Source organism: Gallus gallus, chromosome 1 (assembly GCF_016699485.2).
Source record: "Gallus gallus isolate bGalGal1 chromosome 1, bGalGal1.mat.broiler.GRCg7b, whole genome shotgun sequence".
Lineage (NCBI taxonomy): Eukaryota > Metazoa > Chordata > Aves > Galliformes > Phasianidae > Gallus > Gallus gallus.
In genome coordinates, this window is record NC_052532.1 from 56875117 (window position 1) to 56898037 (window position 22921).

General features: G+C 49.6%; 2 protein-coding genes across 12 annotated transcripts in view; one reads left to right on the forward strand and one right to left on the reverse strand.

Moving 5' to 3' along the window:
- Window positions 1-479: 479 nt before the first annotated feature.
- On the forward strand, window positions 480-1501 carry LOC121106531. Of its 2 annotated transcripts, XM_040659018.2 has the most exons (3): window positions 480-926; window positions 1150-1273; window positions 1361-1501. In XM_040659018.2, the coding sequence occupies exons 1-3, from the start codon at window positions 570-572 to the stop codon at window positions 1417-1419; spliced, it is 540 nt and encodes a 179-aa protein (XP_040514952.1). In that variant the 5' UTR covers window positions 480-569; the 3' UTR covers window positions 1420-1501. The 2 variants fall into 2 exon arrangements, with proteins under 2 accessions (XP_040514952.1, XP_040514942.1); XM_040659008.2 differs by having other exon boundaries at window positions 1150-1482.
- An 871-nt stretch (window positions 1502-2372) lies between these two features.
- The window catches only part of DENND2A (DENN domain containing 2A), a 57421-nt gene continuing 36872 nt past the window's right edge, over window positions 2373-22921 (reverse strand). For 4 of the 10 annotated variants that reach the window (XM_025156008.3, XM_004937866.5, XM_046910117.1 and 1 more), the window contains 10 exons: window positions 22796-22880; window positions 22088-22165; window positions 21437-21577; window positions 17333-17481; window positions 9534-9711; window positions 9133-9174; window positions 7680-7797; window positions 6872-7111; window positions 5857-5943; window positions 2373-3061 (listed from right to left, as the gene is read on the reverse strand). In XM_025156008.3, the coding sequence (XP_025011776.1) occupies window positions 3030-3061; window positions 5857-5943; window positions 6872-7111; window positions 7680-7797; window positions 9133-9174; window positions 9534-9711; window positions 17333-17481; window positions 21437-21577; window positions 22088-22165; window positions 22796-22880 (1150 nt within the window). In that variant the 3' untranslated portion in view covers window positions 2373-3029. Of the gene's footprint in view, window positions 3062-5054; window positions 5104-5254; window positions 5408-5856; window positions 5944-6871; window positions 7112-7190; window positions 7437-7562; window positions 7798-9132; window positions 9175-9533; window positions 9712-17332; window positions 17482-21436; window positions 21578-22087; window positions 22166-22795; window positions 22881-22921 lie in introns of those variants that run through there. The other 6 variants (XM_025156009.3, XM_040658943.2, XM_040658950.2 and 3 more) reach the window with 4 other exon arrangements.

The window sequence follows — 22921 nt, forward strand, 5'->3', positions numbered from 1 at the left end:
CATAGGCCTTCCCAAACTAGCCAACAAGTGCTGCATTTTCTTGGTCTTTCCCAGGGAGGAGGGGAAGCAGAACCCTTGTTTACAGATGGTCACACAAGCTGTGTAGCTCAAATGACTGTGCCAAGTTCACAGCGAGCCTGTGGCAAAGCCAGGAACTGACCCTGTCCAGGATAGGGCTACACAAGATGAAAATAGAGCAGATGCCTTTATGGAGATGAAAGGGATCCACACACTGACCAGCAGCCCTCCTTTATCAGCCTTGCGTTGTTCAGCTGAAATGCCGTGCTTGCACCACACACACGTACCCATCACTGAGAGGATCTGGGTGGCCTGGTGGGAGGGTGCTGGGCTGTTTGGGAGTGCAGAGAGGGGGACAGGCCCCCACAGGCAGCCTGGTTAGCTCACAGGATGGGAGGTGGGACATGGCAGGGGCGGGGGAAAAGAGCCGTGTGCCGGTGCTATAAAGGTGACTTCCAACCAGTGCTGGGAAAGAGAGGCAACCTCAGCTTCAGCTCCTGTTCCCAAGCCTCACTGAGCAGAGCATCCCTGAGCCAAGCCAGGTCCTGAGGATGAAGGTCTGGGTGCTGACAGCCGCTGCCCTGCTGCTGGCACAGCTCTCCCTGGCCCCAGCACACGTAGAGGCACTGGGGGACGGGGCAGCCCTCCCAGCAAGGCAGCTTGGAGCTGGGGGCCCCACGGACAACCATCGGCCAGCTGGAGATGGAGGGGACAATGAGGCGGATGACAGCCACCCCCAGGTCCTGGCAGAGCACCACCCCGGCTCTGGGGTTCCCTGCAAGGCCACAGGCAGCGGCATGCAGCACCCCCCCAGCAGGCCCCGCAGGAGCCCACCACAGCCGTTCCGCAGCAGGAGCCTGGGGCTGAGCCATCACCTGAAGGGCTACGGGAAGTTCAACAGCGACACGGTAAGCACAGGGCATGCCTGCCCATCGCCCAGGGCGCAGGTAGGCTTTGAAGCACCTCTCCAACAGCGCAGGCTGTCCCCAGGGCCCAGCCCTGCATCATAAGGGCACGCTGCTGGTGGTTGTTCTCCTTTAATCCAGTAAAGTGATGGAAAGCCTGCAGTGGGGGGACGAGCTGCCCTCCAGGCTGTTGGCATTAGTACTGAGCTTGCTGCCTCCCCTGCAGCACTCCTGCCGCGGCATCCAGAGCCGGCCCTGCCACAAGCCCTCGGACTGCAGTGGCTGCCTGGGGCTCTACACCTGCAGGCCACCCGGCACCTGCGGCCTGAAGGCCGTCTCCCGGCAGAGAGGTGAGCAGCACCTGTGGTACTGTGTGGGTTCTGTGCGGCCGCAAGGCCTCAGCCAGCATGGCTGCTCTCTGGGCTTTGTCTTCACAGGGGGGTTCCTGCAGAGCATCCAGGGGCATGCCATACCGGAGCAACGCAGCTCAGCATGAATCCGGAGGGACCGTCCTGCTGCTGAGACCAACATCTGCTTGAGTTTCATGTTCAGTCCTTCATTAAACAGCTGTAAAAGGTTCTTTCTCCGTGCTTTTCATGCTGTTTAACGCTCCTGGATACTGTATGCTGGGTTTGAGCCTCACGTTCCTTACCGCTGCCAACAAGGCACTCACCCCTCCACCGCCCTGCCCACCTGCCCATTCCTGCCACCACCACCACCACCACCACAATCCACTTCCACTGTTTGCTGGGTCCTTATACCCAGCAAGGAAAGGGGCTGCTGCTGTAGGAAACTTTGGTTTCTGAAGCCTTCTGAGGCAGCAGTGACATGACCCGCAGATCCCATCCACTCTTTTATGAGTGGAATTAGGCTCCAATGACCCTATAATTGGTCACCATGGCCCTCAAATGTGGGGAAGAGGCACTTTCAAACCCTCCAGCAGCCCCACATGGCACAATGCGGGACAGGGCTGCCCGCAGCGAGGCATGCCAGCATGCAGCCTGCCCCTAACACTCCCAAAGCAGAGGAGGAAATCTCCATTCAGCCCTGCAGCGAGGACCATTGCGGAGTTTCCTTCCTCTCAGCTTCAGCCAGCCCCAGGCCTGCAGAGAGCCCCAGTGAAGGTGGGTGAGCAGCAGCAGCTGGCTCCCTAGGGGAGCTGACATGCTCATTTTGTCTCAGCAGCTTACCCGGTGTTAGAACATTCTCTAATGCTGCTGAGGTGTCACGAGAGGAGAACATGCCCGGCCAGGCAGGGGTTTCCACAGCCAGACCTCACAGCTGAGCTCATCCTAAGGCTCCCTCTGCATGCAGCTTGGGTGAGGGTACAAGGTCATCCAGCTCCAGAGTACACAGGCATGGCCAAGCCAAGGGCTCAGCCACTAGATGTCTCTTCCGGCCCGTGCAGGCAGGTGGCAGACACACCACAAACACACCCCAGGGGCTGCACACCTTTTAAACCACTCACTTTTAATTACGCTGCGTAAGGAAAAGCCTCTCCTCGTGCCAGGACCCGATGCAGCCAACCTGGCAGCTGGCAGGCTGATCACGTCCTCAGTAGGTTTAGTGGTTCCCCCTCACCCTCAGAAGCTCCTCCTCATCAGTCCACATCACCCCTGCAGTTCTCAGCACCTTTGCTCTGCAGAGACATGTCCACACAACTCTGTTCCTCCCATTCTCGGTGCTCAAGCTCTGCCAGCTCAGTCCCGTGGCAGTCCCACCGGGCGGGGAGGAGGCAGGGCGAGAGGCATCGGTTAATATTTGTTCTAACCCCAATATAAATAGAAAAATACAGCGAAACAAAGAACTGACTAGCTAAGGGATCCGATCTGCTGGGCTGTCTGCAACGTGCTAGCGCAGAGTTCAGAGTGCTTGGTCCAGTGCATACAACTGTCGATATCCGGAGACCCGTCCCAGCAGCCCCAGCGCTGTCGCATCGTCCTGTGGCACCGCACGTCTGCGTGAGCGCGTCCCGGCCGCGGTCAGCCTGCCCAAGGCTGCGGGCCCCTGGGAGCAGGTCAAATGGGAATGGTGGATACATCTGATTTGTTGGTGTTTAACGGGTAAAGCCATTCTCTTCTGTGGAATGAGGACGTGCTTCGCTCTTTACTTTTTGTGGAGGAATTTCATTTTGCTGCCTGAAGAGATGGAGAAAGGAAAATGGGTTTCCTACAGTGACGGGCAAAATAAGTGTCACTCCCCACTACTGTCCCAGCAAACCTATACAGAGAAACGCTGCTGCTGCCAGCCCCGGTCCTTACCTACAGCCCCTCACCCTGCAAAGCTGGAAGCAGGTGTCTGCAGCACAGGGCACAGCCCTGACCATGGCCTGGGAGCAGCACTGCAGTTTGGGGCACTGCAGGCCTCCAAGCACACCACCCAGATCCCATTTGTCCAGCAGACCTGGAAGGTGAGGGTATTACTGAGTTCACCTGGCTAAAGTACATGCTTAAGAGGCAGGGCCACCAGTCTCACAGACAGTGCTTCTCTTTAAATGGTCAAGTACTCAAGGCCTGGGGATCAGCTCTCTTAGCCATGGTGTTCAACCAAGAACTTCTAATCTTGGCCTGGAGCTCTCATTATTAGAGCTCCTCTACAATGCAAAATGGATTCAAGCAAGAAGAAAATGCACAGGCAATGGAAACAGGGGCAGGTACTGAAGGAAGAGTATAAGGAAGCTGCTAGGCTGTGTAGGGATCGGGTCAGGAAAGCTGAGGCCCGGCTTGAACTACACTTGGCAAGGGATACCAAGAAGAACAAGCAAGGCTTCTACGGATACCTCAACCAGAAAAGGAAGTCCAGGAGGGCATACTCCTCCTAGTGAGTGACACAGGCAGGCTGGTAGCAACAGACAAGAAGAAGACTGAGGTACTTAGCAACTTTTTTGCCTTGGTCTTCTCTGATAATTGCTCGTCACACAGCCCTCAAATGTTTGGTTTGGTAGGACAGGATTGAAGATGCGATGTCCCTCCCACTGTAAGTGAAGATCGGGTTCATGACCACCTGAGGAACCTGAACATCCACAAGTCTATGAGTCACAATGAGATGCATCCCAGAGTCCTGAGGGAATTGGCTGATATGTTTGCCAAGCCACTCTCTATGCTATTTGAAAAGTCGTGGCAATCAGGTGAAGTCTCTGGTGACTGGAAAAAAGGCAACATTGCACTCGTTTTTAAAAAGAGTAAAAAGGATAACCCTGGGAACTACATACCTGTCAGTCTCATCTCTGTGCCAGGAAAGATCATGGAGGAGATCCTCCTGGAAGCTATCCTAAGGCACATGGAAGGCAGGGAGGTGATATGGGAGAACCAGTGTGGCTTCACCAAGGGCAAATCCTGCTTGACCAACCTAGTGGCCTTCTATGATGGTACCACTGCATCACTGGACAAGGGAAGAGCCACCAATGTCATCTATCTGGACTTCAGAAAGGCCTTTGACGCAATACCCTACAACATCCTTCTCTCCAAATTGGAAAGACATGGATTTGATCGGTGTACTGTTTGATGTACGAAGAACTGGTTGCAGGACTGAGCCCAGAGAGTGGTGGTCCATTGCACAATGTCTGGATGGAGATCAGTGACAAGTAGAGCGCCCCTGGGGTCGCTGCTGGGACTGATACTCTTTAATATCTTCATCAGTGGTACTGTGGGGGTCAAGTGCACCCTCCACAAGTTTGCTCATGACACCGATCTGTGGGGTGTAGTCAACTCACCAAAGGGATGAGGTGCCATCCAGAGGGACCTAGGCAGGCTTGAGCAGTGAGATCAGGTGAACCTCATGAAGTTCAACAATTCCAAATGCAAGATCTTGCACCTGGGTCAAGGTAACATTCAATACCAATACAAGCTGGGGGACGAAAGGATTGAGCATAGCCCTGCCAAAAAAGATCTGGGAGTACTGGTGGATGGCAAGCTGGACATGAGCTGGCACTGTGCCCTCGCAGCCAAGAAAGTCAACCATATCCTGGGCTGTCTCAAAAGAAGCGTGGTGAGCAGGGTGAGGGAGGTGATCCTGCCCCTCTTCTCTGCACTGGTGAGGCCTCACCTGGAGTAGTGTCCAGATGTGGAGTCCTCAGTACAGGAGACACACAGACCTGTTGGAGCACATCCAGAGGAGGGCCACAAAAATGATCCAAGGGATGGAATACCGCCCCATTGAGGACAGGCTGGGGCTGTTCAGCCTGGAGAAGAGAAGGCTGTGAGGTGACCTGAGAGCGGCCTTTCAATATCTAAAGGGGAGCTACAGAAAAGAAGGGGACAGACTCTTTAGCAGGGTCTGTGGTGACAGAACAAGGGGAAATGGCTTCAAGATTAAAGAGGGGAGATTTAGGTTCAATATAAGGAAAAAGTATTTTACAGTGAGGACTGTTAGGCACTGGAATGGGTTGTCCAGAGATGTAGTTGATGCCTCATTCCTGTAGACTTTCAAGGCGAGGCTGAATCAGGCCTTGGGCTACTTGGTCCAGCTGTAGGTGTTCCCGTTCACTGCAGGGAAGTTGGACCAGATGGCCTTTAAAGGTCCCTTTGAACTCTAAGGATTTGATGATTCTATGATTCAGCCTTAGGATGCTCCTGGGCAATTCTCACCACTGACCCTCCACAGAAAACCTGAAGTCTATGGAGAATGTGTCACTCATCCCAGCAGAAACTGCATCTACTCTGCTGAGTCACTGTTTACTCAGTTTCCTCCTCACACCCACTTGTATCCTTTAGGACACGCATAGCTCATAGCCCTCACTAAGATTCTCCCCAGCCTCCAGGCTGGAGGCAGACCAACAGCATGTCAAAAGCTGGGATACGTGGTTGGGCACTAATCACTTCAGGACTCAGTTGCTAATAGAGTCCTGCCACCCGTCAGCAGCTCCTCTGCTGCCAAATCTCAAGGCAGCAATAACAAGCTTTGTGAGAAGCCAGTGGTCTTGCTGGTCCCTTACCAAGTCCTTTCAGGAACCGATTGACTCCACTCTGCTCCCCACTGGGAAGTGTTTCCAGGTACTCCTGAGCCCGTACCTCAAACAGACCTGTGGGAAGAAGGAAGTCAACAACTTTTACTTTGCTACCCTATACGTAAAAGAGAGTGCATCTGAAAACATACTCTCCTAGCTTACCAATACGCTTGTACACAGGAAAAATGTACCCAGCCTCCCCAACTCACTGAGTGCACATGTAGGACAGGAGCTCTGGTCCTCGGCTGTAGGACTCCCAGCACATAAGGCCTGCTACGACCTCCTGCCCACCACTGCAAGGCTGACTGATTTTTGTATCTTACAAAGGGAGAGACAAAACCTCTGTTCACTCTGCTACAAACACAGCCTGCACCAGCACTTATAGAATCATGGAATCATAGAATGGTTTGGGTTGGAAGGGACCTTTAAGATCATGTAGTTCCAACCCCCTGCTATAGGCAGGGACAGCTCCCTCTAGACCAGGTTGCTCAAAGCCCCATCCAGCCTGGCCTTGAATGCTTCCAGGGAGGTGGCATTCATAACCACACTGGGCAACCTGCTTCAGTATCTCACCGTTCTCACAGTAAAGAATTTCCTTCTGATATCTAGTCTGTATCTATCCTCTTCCAGTTTACAGCCATTTCCCCTTGTCCTGTTGCTACACGCCCTTATAAGAAGTCCCTCTCCAGCTTTCCTGTAGGCCCCCTTCAGGTACTGGAAGGTCACTATAAGGTCCCCCCAGAGAATTCTCCATGCTGAAGAACCCAGCTCTCTCAGCTTGCCCTCAAAGGGGAGGTGCTCCAGTCCTCTAATCAACTTCATGGCCCTCCTCTGGACCCAATCCAACAGCTTCCCCACCACCTAAGCTGGCACTGCCCCTGCACAGGCACTGCAGCCTCAGCCCACGCTGCTGGAGCTGGTGGCATCCCCTGGCTCTCCTGCGAGTGACAGCAGAGCTTCCAGGAATGCAGAGCCCTGGCAGAGCCCCGGCAGAGCCCCTCACCTCTGACCCCCTGCTTCCGCATCTCCCGTTCCTGGATGAAGCCCCCGAACATCTGTGTCTCCATGAAGACCTCCAGGAAGCGCCGGAGGCTCTTGGAAGAGACGGACTTGCGGAAAGCCTCACGCTGCAGAGTCCGCTCCTCTCGCTCGTTGGGGGTCAGGAAGAGGGAGTAGTGGCCCACAATCTCCACAAAGAAACGGACAAAGGCCTCGGATACCACCTCGTTCAAAGGGCTGGTCTCTGAGGAGAGGAACAAGAGGCAGCAGTGAGGACCACACCATAAGGATGTGCTTGGAATACATGTGTTCTCCTTTACTCATCTGTATACACAGGGCCATACCAGCCTTGGGTACAAACAGAAAAGGACTGGGCTGCTATTATTTTAGAAGTCACCCAGCTTTCTCTCAGCTCCTTCTCAACCAAGATATGCCCTCAGTGCCCCTCAGAAAGCTGCCTCAGCTCTGTGCTGTGTGTGCAGACCGTTCACTGGAGGAGTCTGCATCCTTCATGTGGTCGGCGGCAGAGAGCCTGTGTAATCCTCACCAGGAAGGATGAGTGATGCTCCCTGGAACCACACGAAAAGGAAGGACTAAGCCAGGGAGGGGATAAGCACTGTTTCTCTTTGCACAATGAGAAATGTTTTCAGTGAGACGGAACATTTAATAAAGCTTCAAGCAACATCCTGACCTACCTCTAATTTCTGTGGAGCTAAACTCAGCACGAACGTAGCTCTCCTCTGAGAAGTGACAGGAGTGAACAAAAAGGGCAGGGAGAGAAGTGGTTTGACCTGAACAGCGCCGTGCCTTACCCTGCTTGCCATTCACAGAGCCCTCCTCTTTGTCGCTTGCCAGCTCGTTCCTCTGCTCCAAGATGTGCTCCAAGGCGGCCTGCAGCTTTCGGGGCAGGATGGAGTCCTCATCTTCCATCTGCAAAACAGAAACAGCCACCTCCTGAGGGCCTGGGGCCAGGACACAGCCGGCTCCTGGGTCACGTCCTATCCAGTCCCTGACACGGCAGGGGGAGCACTAAAAGCAAACGGTGTGGAGAAGGAGAGGGAGAACTCACTTGGCACTTTCTCAGCACCTTCCTGTCAGAAGGTAAAGAAGCAAGAGAGGAGGGTCTCTTTGCCCAAATACTGCTCTAGCTGGTGAGAATTTCAGGCACCCAACCCCAGAGGCTACCTGGCAGGGCTCACCCATCTGCCTGTAAACCCCCCACCGGCACCACGAAGAAGGCTGAGCTGAACAATGCTGGCGTGCAGCCAGGCAGGCGCAGCCGCTCGCCTGGCTGTGCTCAGACACTGATTACATTACAGAGGCTCAACAATTCCTGCAGAGCAACCGAGGCCAGGAACTGCCCATGTGCGCGTGAGCTCTCACCAGCTCTGGCTGACACAATGTGACTCAGCTTATGGCCCTGGAGGAGAGGTGTGAGGTGGAGCTTTCGACCCCACATCTGCTGCCAGCTGAAAGGATGCAAACGCAGTCCCTGAAGCTCAGGGAGCTGGTGAGCCAACACTGCACTGAAGGAGTGGTCTTCGCCCACGTGCTGCTTCCTGCAGCAGGAGGTGCTCTCCTCCCATTTCACTGAGGCACGGGACAGACCTACGCAGCCAGCATTTCTCAGCCATCTGAGGAAGACCTCTAGGTCAGAGCTAGCTTCTAGGGCCAGGAGCATGTTGTACTGTCTGTCCTCTCCTCTTAAGTACCCATCTCTACTCCATGACAAAGCAAAAATCAGCAGGCAATCTCGTCCACGCAGCTAGATTCCCATTTACCAGCTTCTGACTTGTGACTCACCCAGTACAGGGACTGGAGCGAGAAATCACAAACTCCTGGAGCAGGAATGATGCAGAGAAATAATCAGGTGATGATTTTACATCCCTGCTCAGACAGGGTCTGTGAGACACAGGCTGGGAAAGCCACGGCCCTCTGGGAGCCTCAACTACTGAGCTGAGGCTTCTCAGCTCTGCCCTCAGGATGCCAGAGAAGGACCTGCAGTGCTCAGGTGCCATCCTTCCCTTTTTAAAAACAGACAGAGAGAGAGAATGCATAGTAATTCAGTGATTCATCTGTGGTTTGGGACTGTGATACTACCTAAGGACACAGCAATCACTGTAACACTTCAAACCACAAATCCCACCCCGCTTTTCATGGGAAATAAGCAATGCAGCCAGCCAGGCAGGTCAGCAAATCCAATTGAGGTAAGGTGTGATGGAGGAATGAAACAGAAGATGCAGGATGTGAAATAGTTCCACTCACCTGTCTCAGAAACCGGTTATTCACAAGGTCAACAACAAGGACCTAAGAATGAGAGAGAAAGAATGAAAGCGGTACGTCACTACTTCCGTCAACAGAGTTTATCTTCATCTACAACTGGTCTGGAGGAAACACTTGAGCCCTGGCCCTGCTCCTCCTAACCACTGCGGCAGCTGGAGGCAGCACCCAGGGTGAGCCAAGAGGAGCCCTTGTTGTGGCTTTCTAGCAGCTTCACCACTAACCACAAAGCAGCCTGGGTAAGAAGAGCCTGCCATCCCAGCCCCGTCCATCACTCCTCACTGCCTCAGCTCTGCCATTTCAAGCAAAATTCATACGTGCTCAGCAGCCTTTCTGGGCCAGAAGACAGCTGAGCCTGCGGGAAGAAACTGCTGAGCATGGCTCACCTCCTCTACTGGGAGCTCCTTCAGGCGGGGCAGGGAGCTGGAGAGCAGGCCGATGAGGAACGGGGTGGGCGAGCACACAATGTCGATCATGGAAGGCGGCAGCACAGGGATGTAGGTGTGCTGCCAGGTGAAGGGGTACAGGAGGGCCACTGTAGCATGGCAGCACTTGGAGAGGGTGCTGGAAGACAAAGCACAACCCAGAACAACAGCGCCATCAGTTGGGAGGTGAGTGGCACCCACTGGCAATGGGGGCTCTTTCAGTCATTCCCTGAGCGAGCTCCATAATTACTAACCACATTCCCAGATTTCTGTTCCCAATTTTCAACTTCAGGCGCAACGACCTGTGACAGGAGCCCAGGTTAGGAAGGACAACTGTGTCCCATGCACATGTGACAAGAGACACATCCCACTGAACACTTGCCCCTGCCCCTCCAGAGTCTTGATAGAAAATACCCCACAGATGTGGGGCCTCCTGTGCCAATGCCCTTTATTTGAGAAATGAGTGTATTCTCCCACAGCACGCCCCTGCAACTGTTCCCATGGGAAAGCCACAGGTTTGAATGCACAGGGGCTGCACTGTCCAGAACAGGATGCTCCAGCCCTGCCCCTCAGCTTGCACAGTGCACCTGCTTTGCCTTTGGACAACCCTCTGCACGCCGATGGCATGCTTTCCTGCATGTCCTAGGCACACTGACAGTTCTCAGTGCCAAGCTGGAGTGCAAGAGGAAGGAGGACACGGAGGTTTGCAGCCAGCAGAGCCCGCCAAGATTGCTCGGAACCACAGCAAATGGGAAAGTGAAACCCAAGGAGGAGAGCGTATGGCTGGGCTCCATGCGGTGCTGCCTGTGGCTCACGGGACTGTAACCTGCCTGTTTCCTCCTTCAAACCCTCGCAGCAGCTCTGCTTTAAACCTCTGTGGTCAACTCCCAGGAGGGCCTGGCCAGAAGCCCCAGTGACTCCCCAGCAGCTGACTGCAGGGACACACAGAGCTGGCTGCAGGGCACCAGTGACCCATCTGCCCTGGGTCTGGGAGGGAGGAGGAAGGCTCACCACTGTAAACAGTATAACTAACGTCATCTTGTTTTACTAGCATCCAGGCCTTGAGGGCTGAAGGAGGGGAGAAGGCTGGTGTGGCCTGGAGGAACCACACGGCTGGGAAACGCCAGCAGCTGGCTTGCATTAAACTCCACAGGGGAACTCACATCAAGCAACCCGGATCTGGCAGTTTATTGCTGACTTGAAATGAGAGGGAAGGGGGGAGATGGGTGTGGGCTTGTGCTCACTCTCCCTCCTCTTGCTCCAGTGAAGCCTGGTGACTGCGAATCCCTGCCCAGCAATGCTAACACAAGCTGAGCACAGTGCCATGGCTGCAGCTGGCCGGCTTTCAGCAGATACATTCAGTTCAGCAGAACATGATTACGACTGCTGGGACATCAGCGTGACCATATGCAGAAAGCAGGCAGTAAACATCATTAACCACATGACGCTTTTCGGAGATAAGTAAATCCTGGGGGAGGGGCTGGAACGTGCTTGACGTGGGAATTGTAGTAGGACTGCAGCAGGTAGGGAGTGGGTGTCTGGGATGACCCCTGGGATGTGAGTGCTGAGGACATCTCTTCTCAAGACACCACTTTCTCTCTCCTCACAGAGTTTTGTCTTAAGCGGTACTCCATAAAAGCAAAGGAAAACCCTTCAAAGGTGGTGTCACAGACCGGTATCTCTAAGCCTTTAGAGAGGAAAATCAAAGCCAGTTCCCCATCCTTGCTCAGTGTAACACCCTTCCCAGTGTAACAACCAAACACACACACACACACACACACACAAAAACCCAAAAACCAAAACCAAAGCCAACCCAAACCAACACCTACAGAAAAAATGTGGGACCAATATCAGAGCAGACTGCTTTTCTTGTAGCTTTCATGCATGCTCTACCTGAAAGGAACGGCAACAAAAGTAGACGTTCCATCTTAGGAGTGCACCCAAGGTTAATGACACTCTTTGAAGACTGTCTCCTTCAAGGTGGTGCTACCTGTACACCCAAGTGGAAGCGTTACAAGTTTCACCTTGTCACAAACCCTTGATCTTGAAGGCACATTTGACTCACCTGCCTAAAAGGCACTTAACAGCACATAAAAAGCCACGGGAGTGCCTTTGTGGTTCCAGACAGCTCCAGGGAAGAACGGTGTGCAGCTGAAGTATGTGATTATTCATGGCACAATGAGATACTATGGCATGCTGTCTCCCACTGTATTTATGGTAGCTCGCTCTTCCCCCAGCCCTGCTCTCAAATTCCAGATTACACATGGTACGTGAGAGCTTAAGTGGGAGGAAAGATGGCTGAGGTCCAGTTAGAGAAAGTCACAGAGCCGTGTAAGTCTGAAGTTGTATGCACCGTGCTGTGGAAAGCAAAACAGATCACTTCCTCTTCCAACTTTCCATCTGTGGTTGTCTCCTCACCTCCAGGATAAATCCTACTGCTCTCTGCTCTGAAACACTTCTCACCACAGAAGGAATTGCCACTGCACAGGACCGTTGGGGTTGAGGTCTGTGAGCCTCCCGTGAAGGCAGAGCAGTTCAGATGTGGGCACAGACCGGTACCACTGAAGCATCTCTTCTGCATGTGATTCAGTCAGATGCCCTCTGTGAGAAGTCTCAGGGAGCTGCAGCTTGCCAGGAGCTCAGCACTCCCTTGGACCTTCAGGATGACTCAAATCTAAGCTTCTTTCTCCTACATAAGACATTTGAGAAAGCACTAACTGATTGTCAATTCATGCCAAGGTTGCTGATCCATGCAAGAGAATTCAATCTGATAAATTCCTTTTATGCCATCTGTGCAAGCCTGTGTTCTTCTGCCATCAGCAATTGAGATTGAACCACACCACAGTCACAACACGGCACATACCGGTCTGTGCAGAAAGTGAATAAAGCCACTGAAGTTCTGGGCACTGTTCAAGAGGCTGGATGCCTCTTTCTGTGCGATGTGCTTGTCTCTCAACACAACTGGGACAGTTCAACACTCTCAAGGCACTATTTAAATCAGTAAGCTCTCAGCTTCTTCTCCTAGAGCTCTTACAACAAATGGGCAGGCAATGCCTTTGGGCAGCTACAGTGCCCCTCCTGAAACCTCCACTGAAAATCCTGAAATCCCAGCGCATATGCTTCATAGCCATCACAAGGGCTGCTGCCATTTAAATAGTACTGACCCAGGGTGATGTGTTGGGCTTGGAGCGCTTCAGTTGCCACCAGAAGTTAAAAGGTCTATCAGTGTGATAGCAGGATGGTCTGGGGGGTGCCATGCACTAATTTCAGGCTGCAGAAGTTAACTAAGAGTTGTTCAAAATGGGGAACAGACTCTATTTTCAAGGCCTTTGGTTTCAACAGCAAATCCTTGAATACCACCAGTCTCTAAAGAACACTGTCAAGATCTTTCGCAGGTTCACTCAGATCGTGGCTGAGCTGTACTTCTGGTGCTCCTTGCACAGGAGCTTGCAGGAGAGAATGACTGAGCAAGTACAGTGGCTAAAAAGTATCAAAGGACACCAGTACACAAAGAGTCATGTCATAATCTCTCCCTGTAGGGCTGATTTGAATATTGACTGATATTCAGGTCTCTCTGGCTGAGCACTCCCTTGATCAGACCAAAGATGCCAGAGCAACTTGTTTGCTTACACAACAGGCCCTTCCACCACGCAGCATCCTACGCAGAAGTGCATTTGCAAAAGCAAACACAGCTGCTGCTTTTCTCAGTAGCCACCTTGCGTGGAGGTGGTCAATACGGAATCTGAACAGAACAGCTGCAAACACGCAGAAACTCTTCTTCCTCTCCTGGGGAAACTTGCTCCAAGACTAGGTTGACTTGCTCTAAAAAGACACTGACAACGTGAAACAGCTTCTGAGGGAGAACGTCAGCTGCTCAGTTTGATACAATGATAGAATATCCCAAGCTGGAAAGGACCCATAAGGAACATCGAGTCCGACTCCTGGCTCCATACAGTGACACCCAAAAAGTTCTGATTCTGTACTGCACATGGCAGTAAATCATTTGGTTATTTTCTTCCCAAACTGCAGACTGAATACAGGTTTTCCAGCTTCGAAAGCAAGCACATCTGCTAAAAAGTCCAGCTAGCTGATCTTTCCTTGGGTTTGGCACACTTAACAGACTTCTGAAAAATACTATTGACTCAATCAGCCTTTTGGAGCTTAATGCCAGTAAGCCCTTTGGTCTCTGCATCAGCCAAACTGCTAGAAATAGGCTGGCATTCTGTAATTTAACGCGGCTTCATTATCTTATTTCTTCTTCTTTACAAGCTCTGCTACAGTAGGATTTACTTTACAAACACCTTTGGATTTCTGACGCTGCACAACATCTGGATTTACTTACGTCGGATCACAGCACTGGTTCACAATGTTTAAGAGGGGCGGGAGCTTCCAAACCTCGCACCGTGACTTGGCGAAACCCACCAGGGCAATGCTGGGTCCCATCATGGGTGGGGATGGCCACCATCTCCCACAGATTAATTAATAAGAGAAGTTAGTGCACGCAAAAAAGCAAGCAGAAAGGGTCTCTGAAGAGAGCGCTATGACCTGATGTGGAAATGTCCTCCTTGGGCTTCTGCTTCTCCCCAGCCACAACACAAAACCAAGAAATCCAGGAGGCTGCACTGACAGGCACAGATCAGACCACTTTTGAAGCCCACGGAAAGGGCTGCTTTTAATCTTTTCTTGAGATGACCACATTTAAAGTGTCTACTCTACTTCAAATCTGCCTTTGATAACAATGGCCACTTTGTGTTGTTGACACAGCTGTGGTTTCTGGCAGGGGCGGACGCAATTGCTCGAGTTGCTCAGATCCACAACAGGCTTTTGAGGAGATCTGGAAAAAGGATGCCTTGATTTGAAGCCCGTGTACATTTTCCAATTTACAAAGCCCTCTGAATCTAACACATCTCCCTCGGGGCACCGAAAGCTGCCCAGCTCCATGCACCTTGGAATGTCATCCTACTTTTGTTTGGAAGACGCCCTTTGAAACGCTGCTCTTTGATGCCTCAAGTGTGAGTGCAAATGAAGGCAGGGAAGGCTACAGAGACCCACACGGTTTTAACAAAGTCACTTTTCCTGGGTTGCAAGGCAATGTATACTCCAGTCTCCATAGCAACAGAGAGAAAAAAACAACTAATATACCAAATTCTTTCCTTTTCCGCTGCCAAGTGTTGGACTGACAGGTCTTTAAAAAACACTCAACGTTCATTCTTAAGATGGAAAAGACAAAGTATTTCACTTGCTGTACACTTGTTAGATGCATTTTTTTGGCTCAACTTGAAAACATTTCACAGTTCACACAGTATTTGGCAGAAGACCTTTCAGCTCTCTTTCCCAGAGACTGATTTGATAGCAATTAGGAGACACAAATACATTGCACACGTTATTTCCCCCATCGCTCACACCCATACATACCTCACAGCCATGTACAGATAGTTATTGATAGCGCCTACACGAAGAACTGCAAATTGCATTTATCACGCATCTTTCACCATGTCACCTGCACTCTCCCCGCTAATCCATCTCAGCTGGATTACTTCTAGCATTCCAAAGCCCTGAGCAGTTTAGAGCAGCTGCTTTTATCGTTTTTTTTTTTTCCTTCCCTTAAGCTATTGCCAAAAAATGTTTCTTTTCTTTCCCCTGAAATTGGCATTTTCACCCTTAAAGTAAATACGATTTAGTACTCATTGAGTTCAATGTGTTCCTGTCCCAGGAAAAGCACCATTTGGACAGAAGACATCGTATCGACACAACTATTAACATTCAGAACATGGAATTTCCACCAACAAATACGACAGATTGTTGACCTCTCAGTTACGAAAGACTCTCCGCTCCTGTGCACTCGAGCCATTGGCTGGATTAAAAACACAACAGTTTACTTCATTTCCAGGGTTATTTCCTTTGTTTTCTGTTTTTCAAGCCTTTGCAGTCCTTTGGGGTCATTTTCAAGGTTTTCTTCACAACGAGAATCAAAGAAAATTCTTGTCTTGCGAAAGGAAAATAAAAATTGTGACCATCCCCAAACTGCTTGATGTTAGGAGCAAGGTCTTCTCAGACACATCACATACTAAAAGCTTTGCAGAGAGCAATGGATATTTGAGTCCTGTGGCCTACCGTACCCAAGATCTTTAAAATATGACTTTTTTTTTTTCCCCACAGAAGAATACAGTTTGTGTTATATTTGGAAACTTCCATAAAGTATGATCCTAATGCTCCCTCCTGTTCTTTTTTACGGGCCTGGGAAGCTTCATTCATTACTAAAGACCCTGTATATATTGATAGAAGATAGAGGAAAAAAACCAAATCCATAAAAGTGCTGTGAATTAGAGATACCCTGTAACACAGATTGCTCAGAATACCGTGTGCTGTCAGAAAAACTTTCAATGCAAAAAGATCTGATGAGTGAAAGTTCATTTTAAAGCGATGACTTAAAATGCAAAAAAACCACCAAAACATCCAACTCTGTGCACCCTACCATACATTCTTAGCATCCTGTCCCTTGCAGAGATTGCAGTGTTATGTGTCCTTAATAGATTTTCCCAGAATGTAAGATTTATCCTATAGTGAAGGAAAAAAAACCTTAGAAAACAAAGCCTGTCATCATAAACTATAACATAAATCATATACACTCTGTAGAAATATACAGTGGATAAATTCTCTGTTTCAGACGCAAACCTGAATGCTCTGATATCTTATGAGGCTTAAATACCCAGAACACTAAACATCTATGCATATGATATATCAGTGATTATAAAGAACTAAATTTTCCCCTCCCCAGCCCAAGGCAGCTGCCAAAAATGTGCAAATGACCTGTGCTGCCTTGATGCTCCAGCACCCCTCTCTGCAGCCGTCCTGTTTGAGCTCTGCCCTAAGGAGCCCTGGAGCCCTGCAGCATGATTTTTTTCCCTTAGCTTTCTTGCAGAAGGGGCCTCCCCATCTCTTGCCCTGGCACTCAGTCCCACGGCTGCAGCCTGCTGGCTGTAAGTTGTGAAAAGAGACAGCTTAGGGGCACTGTACGCTCCTGAAACCCGAGCTCGCTCCAAAGTGTCATTATTCATCCAAGCAGCTTTTCCTTCCCCAGCCCTGGCGAACTCTTCTGCCTAAATCCTCAAGTGCTTCGAGGGCTGGAGAGCTGCCAGCCACCAGCTGCGCAAGATCTTAAAGAAACCTGGGCTGATTTTTCTAAATTAAGAGAGTAAATTAAAAAAAAAAAAGCAAATTGAGCAGACTTAAAAATAGAAGGGGGAAGTCCTCTGTTTAATTTCCCCTTGCTGCATCCTTCACTTTCATCCCCCACAAGAAAGAAGTCTTAAGGGAACAAACAATATTAAAATTCAAGCTGAAGTTTAAAAGATTTCAGAAACAGATCTTGTGTCAGCGGGGATCAAAGCAGAAGGGACAGCTATCCCTGCCTGAAGCCTTCTCTCTGGAAATCCAGCACAGCTCAGTGGGGAACGCTGCAGAACCGTGGAGCACGAGGACAGGTTTTGCTTCCTCGGCACCGCTGCTCCACTCTGAAACCATGCAGAGAACAGGGAATTTGGTTCTCCCTGTAGATGGAAGACAGCTCACTTCTTGTAAGCTGCAAAGTGAAATTACAGCGAGTTCCACACTCCTGGGAATGACAGCCCTACTTACATCAGATATGAGTTGGAAAAGAGCAGAGAAGAAAAAAGAACTGGGCAAAGACATTGGTCCCTGCAGCCTTCTCAGCCTTCCTTCTTTAGCAGCGTTTTGTTGAAACTAATGCAAGAGGGTACCTGAGCTTGTCTGCGATGAAGATCACCCTTCTTTCCAGGAGCAGGGAGGCGAAGACCCTGCTCAGGTGCCGCACGCTGAGGGATGCAAACAAGGACTCAAAATCAACGTGCTCAAGCCTGGAGTCAAGAGGCCGCCGCAGCTCAATGACCTTTTGGAGAGAGAAAGACCACAGGTCAGTCAGCTCTCACCGTCCGCTGTGGGATGCTGTGGGAGCAGGGCCCTGACAGGTATTTTAGCAGCTCACAAGCATTGCCAGCTGTGCTGGCAAACACCACTTGTTGTTCAGCCCTCAAACACAAACCTTCCAAAGGCCTCCCACAAATTGTTCTTCCAGAATTATCCAGAGTCCACCTCAATGTGCACAGCATGGGACCAACCACAAGTATGCCCTACTGGGCTGAGGGCAGGGAGCTCTTCATAAGGAGGAAAACCAGTCTGTGTCCAACGAGGAATGGTTTCCAGGCTTTCTGGCACTCAGGCAGCAGAGTGGCACAGAGCCTTTACCATTTTCACTCTTATTTTTACAGATGGTTTTTATTTCTGGATGTCTGACCTACTGACCATATACTTTTATACCATTACAGAAAAGAGTGACCTGTGAATCTTTTCCTTTGTTCACAGCTACTTCAGTAATTCCTGTCACAGCACCTTGTCCTTTCATACTCCTCATCTTAGACAGATCATCCTAAATTGTTCTTGAAAACCCCCAAAGCCAGACATCTTACAAACCCCACAGTAAGATCTCCTTTAGTTCACACTGCCCTGACCAACACCAAGCCTATAGCTGATCTATCTCAGTGGCAAACCACCCCAGGTGCCTGTTGTCTTACCTTCTGTATGCACTCAGAACAACAGGTCACCTTCCACTCTGTAGGAAGCTTCTCGGGTATTGTTTATTAACACCTGTCCCGCTATGTTCTTTGTTTTCTGTATAAAGCAAACCATTCTCTGAAGCTTTGTATTTTCTAAACCACTTAGCAACTGGAACTACACCTCTGGGGCTTTCTCTTTGTGTTTACATTTGTTTCGAAAGCAATACTCTAAATAAATTTCCCCTGATGCTGGAGAGTAGGAAAATCGCTCTCCTTCATTAATCATTCTTTCACTTTCTTTCACAACACAGGAATCTGTCTTGATAACATCACATTGTTATTTCTGCTCATTTTACGAGCCCCTGCAGCACCAGATCCTTTTCTGAAGTACTATTGCTCATTCTGTTACTTGCACGTCGTATCAGACTACTGATTTCCTCTTCATAGCATTTTGCTCCATATTTGTATCCGTACTGAATTTCAGAACAAACCTTCCATTTAGCATGGTTGTTTTGAGTTTTAATCCCTTACTCTCCAAAGTGCCTGCACGCCATCTCTGTGCTGTCATCTACCAATTGTACAAATGTGGGCTTATGCCATCAGCAAGATAACTAACGAGCAGTATGGATCCTAGAAACAAAACAGTTGTAATGTTCTCTGACAGCCAAGCACACGACTGGGAATTTACTCCTTGATTGCAGATTTTTAACCAGCTCTGCATGTGCTCTGCAGTAATTTAATTCAGTCCGCACTATTCTGTTTGGTTGACGAGAACATCAGCACGCCCTGCTATGCCAAAAGCCTTCCTACATTTCCTTAAAAAGCATTCCACACTCTCCTACCTATAGCAGGTACTTCAGAGATGGAAACAATGCGAGTTTAACACAGCTCTCTTCATAAATCCAAGGTGACTATTTCTCACTACTTCACAATCCTCTAGATACATATAAGCTGATAATGTGTTTCGTTCCCACATACTTTCAGCAGTCAGAGTTAGGTTGTCCCTGTTAGATTTCCATGTATCCTTCTCACTTTTGAATGCAGACATGAGGCTTACTCTTCTCAGCCCTACTGGGACTTGCTGTTCTCAGAGCTGCTTGCAAAACAGCCGCTTTTGCAACGCAGTAAAAAACACAGCACTGCAGTTGTTTTTCACAGAGCCGTACCCTGAGTCTCCTCAGCTCCCGATTATTGTAAAACAACTAAGCTGTCTTGAGCTAACTCCTTCCTCTGCTGCCCTGCACCACCAACCTTTCATTATTCTTAACAGCATTAACTGTGTGATTGTAAATAATCTTCCTGGGCCCCTCACCACAAGAAAGACATTGAGGCACTGCAGTGTGTCCAGAGATGGGCAACAGAGCAGGGAGGGGTTTGGAGCACAAATCTGATGGGGAGTGGCTGAGGGAACTGGGGTTGTTCAGTCTGGAGAAGAGAAGCTCAGGGGAGACATTATCACTCTCCACAATGACCTGAAAGGAGGTTGTGGTGAGGTGGGGGTCAGCCTCTTCTCTCCCGTAACAGTGATAGGACGAGAGGTAATGGCCTCAAGTTGGACCAGAGAAGGTTCAGGCTGGATATTAGGAAACATTTCTTCTCAGAAAGAGCAGTGCTGCAGTGGCACAGACTGCCCAGGGAGGTGGTGCAGTCACCATCCCTGGAGGCGTTCCAGAGCCGTGTGGCTGTGGCACTGAAGGACATCATCAGTGGGCATGGTGGGGATGGGCTGGTGATTGGATTAGATGATCTTAATTGTCTTTTCCAACCTTAATGTATCCCTTCTGAAGACTGAAGTATAAAAAAAACCACACAGAATATGACAGTCTGTCTTCACTTGCCATACAGTAAAAGCTTTCTAATGTTAAGAAGGAGAAATGAATCCAGTGTTAGCGTTCAGTATTTCTCCATTTCTGTCTCATCCTTCCAGTGTATTCACAGATCCTCTCTTATTTGCCTGCATTTCAAAGGAAATTAGATTCCTAGTAGTCATGCTCCCACTTGGTTCCTTCCATTTGCAGTAACTTTTGAATTCCCAGCTGGCCAGTTTCCCATTTCAGTGAGCAGGGGTCCCAAAGACAACTAAATTCTGCACATCTGCAGAAAAAAGCCACCCTCAGAGGGGAGTTGCATGCATACAGCACAGCATCCCTGCTGAGAAAGAGGGGCAGTGCAGAGCACAGCCTGCACACATCCTGCTTTGCAATAGCTCCCCTGTGCACTGGCACTTATACACTGGCAGGATAGATGGCACAGGCATGGAAACTGCTTCATGCACAGAGAAGAGGGAGTATGAGGAAGCAAATTTCACTATTTCCCCTGTTTGCAGACACCCATATTTTCTTTTGCGTCCTCTACTGGCTATAACTCATTTTAGCCCTTGTTTATTTCTAGTTTGGTCTTTGTGTGGTTTACTGTTCTTTACATCAGATTTTAGCAACAAGTATACCTGTACTGCTAGATAAATTAGAGCCAGCTATTTTTGTTTGCTTAAGGAGACTGCTGGCTGTCTGTACTGGGAATGTTACCCCTTAGACAGGACCTCCATCAACTAGCTCTCTTTCCCCTTGCTCATGTTTAGGGCCTAACAGGAAGCATGGCCAAGATCACATTCAGTTTAGCTATCTCCATCTGCCTACAGTCATTCAGTGCAGTTCTCCAGATCTCTATACTCTTAAAACCCTTCCTCTGCCCTCACATCACACCGTAGGAGATACAAAACGTACCCGCATCTCCATGCTGTGAAAATGCTATTTCCAAAGGCCGTAGCACTGCTCTTGTGTGATTTCAGATACTTTTTACTGGAACTTCCTGTTCTGTCCCACACAAATGGTGATTCTGCATTAAGGATCACAGAATGGCTTAGGTTGGAAGGGACCTTAAAGATCATCTGGTTCCAACGCCCCTGCCATGGACAGGGTTGCCAAGGATGCTGGAGCACATGGATCAAGAAATTAAGCATGTAGAGGGTCTGGAGCAGACCCAAATGTATGCACTACGTAGCACAGAGTCTGCTAGTCTGTGCCACTTAGCCTCAGGGCAAATGTTCTGCTTCATTTTACCACACGGCTGACGTATCCACACCTTCAGTTTTACCACATGATTTCCTTTTCTATTTTGAAGCCACTGGAAAACACTCCATGCCATCCTCTCCAGTCTGACTCCTTAGTTTCCCCCTACACAGCTGCCAGACAATCCGCCATTCATGAACATCTCTGGTACCATGTCACAGTCCCAACTTTTAGCCACCATTTGCTGGCTTAACTCTCTCTCCCTCTAGGCTGGTGTTTTTACCTCTGTCCCTGAGCCTGGCAAGAAGTTCTTGACTGTAATTGTCCGGCCCAAAGCTGGGAAAGGTGCCTCCATGACACTCCTCATGAGAGGCTGCACCAAGGCTGGGGAAATGCCTCGTCTCTTCTCGACCTCATCCAAGATCTGGAATCAAACCAAGAAACCACAAAAAAAAAGAAAGAAACATGTAAAATAGGAAGAAGGTAACAGCAGGAATTGAGTGCAGCAGCATCTACATTATATCCTTAGCCCAGCACTGACACAGAGCCTCAACTTGTAAGGAAGAAGGTGACATGGGACTGAAAGACTTTTGTCTTCCTCAGCAAGAGAAATCCAGCTCCAGCAAGGTCAGTGGAAGGCTTACAACTCCCAAACTTCCTGTGACCTTCAGAGTCAGAACTCCACTTTTTAATCTCTAAGTGCTCACATCCTGGTAGTTCTGCTGAACAAACAAGGCAACAGCTGACAAACTATTTTTCCTTTAAACTGGACTGAATTTAATTGTATTTAACGGGTTCTGAAATTAGCATGTGGTTGCCTTGCCAACACCATTTTTGGTGTTTCTCCAGCCATCAGCTTCCCTGATTCCCGTTCTTCTGGCATGGACTTCATTTTTGGGTCCCTCTTGGCCTACTGCCCAAATTCCCCGCTCACCTTAGAAAAGAGATTGAAGCATCCGAGGCGACTCACAATGCAGTAAACTTCTGGGAGCCGCTTCCCTTTCCCACTGGGCTTTCAAGACAAACGCAAATACACACACACAAGAAACAACAAGAAGACATCAGAGTTGTAGCTACTGAAAAGACAGAGCACCTGGTCTCTTAGTTCTGCAGCTCGCTGACTGGCTCAGAAGACAACACATGTTTGACAGCGTGCTGCCGATGACAATATCTTAAGTCTGGCTCTAAACACTCATAGTCTATAAGTTATAAACAGGGGAGAAGGGCACATCCATGGTATGATTCAAACCTTCCTAAGTGACCAAGGCAGAGTAAGCTGCTCTACAGGTCAACTCTGAGCCTGCAGGACCAGTACTGTTCTAGACAACTGTTTACTAGCTATCTAAACCTAAGGGAGAGAAACTCTGTCTTCAGTTTAGTGGTAAAAAAACAGTCCGCGATCATAGCGTTATGCACTGTTGTAAGGAAAAGACAAAAGTACTATGTCTAGAGTGGAGGACGGCATTTAGAGAGGGACCTTGGCACTGAGCAGAGCAGAAGAGAACAAAGTTGTTCTGCTGCCACCCTTTCCACACTTAAGTAGAAGAGCAGCAGCTTTCTACTTTCCACAACGGGTGACAGTAACATCAGCTCCAGAGAAGGCTGCATCTGTTCTGCTAGAAGAAAAAGAAGAGATAATTACCAACAGCCTCCTACAGTATCCAAAACGCCTGCTTCCATCTTCCCCAGTCAGGACAAATGAGAATGTCTCGCTGCAGAAAGAGAAACTAGAATAAGAAGGTACTTGTCACCCACACAGAAAGTCTCT

Bases quoted from the DNA above. Each gene is read 5' to 3' on its own strand.
- LOC121106531 (XM_040659008.2), top strand. From the start codon at position 570: ATGAAGGTCTGGGTGCTGACAGCCGCTGCCCTGCTGCTGGCACAGCTC. The intron at 927-1,149 runs GTAAGCACAGGG...CCTCCCCTGCAG, and splicing joins GGAAGTTCAACAGCGACACG to CACTCCTGCCGCGGCATCCA.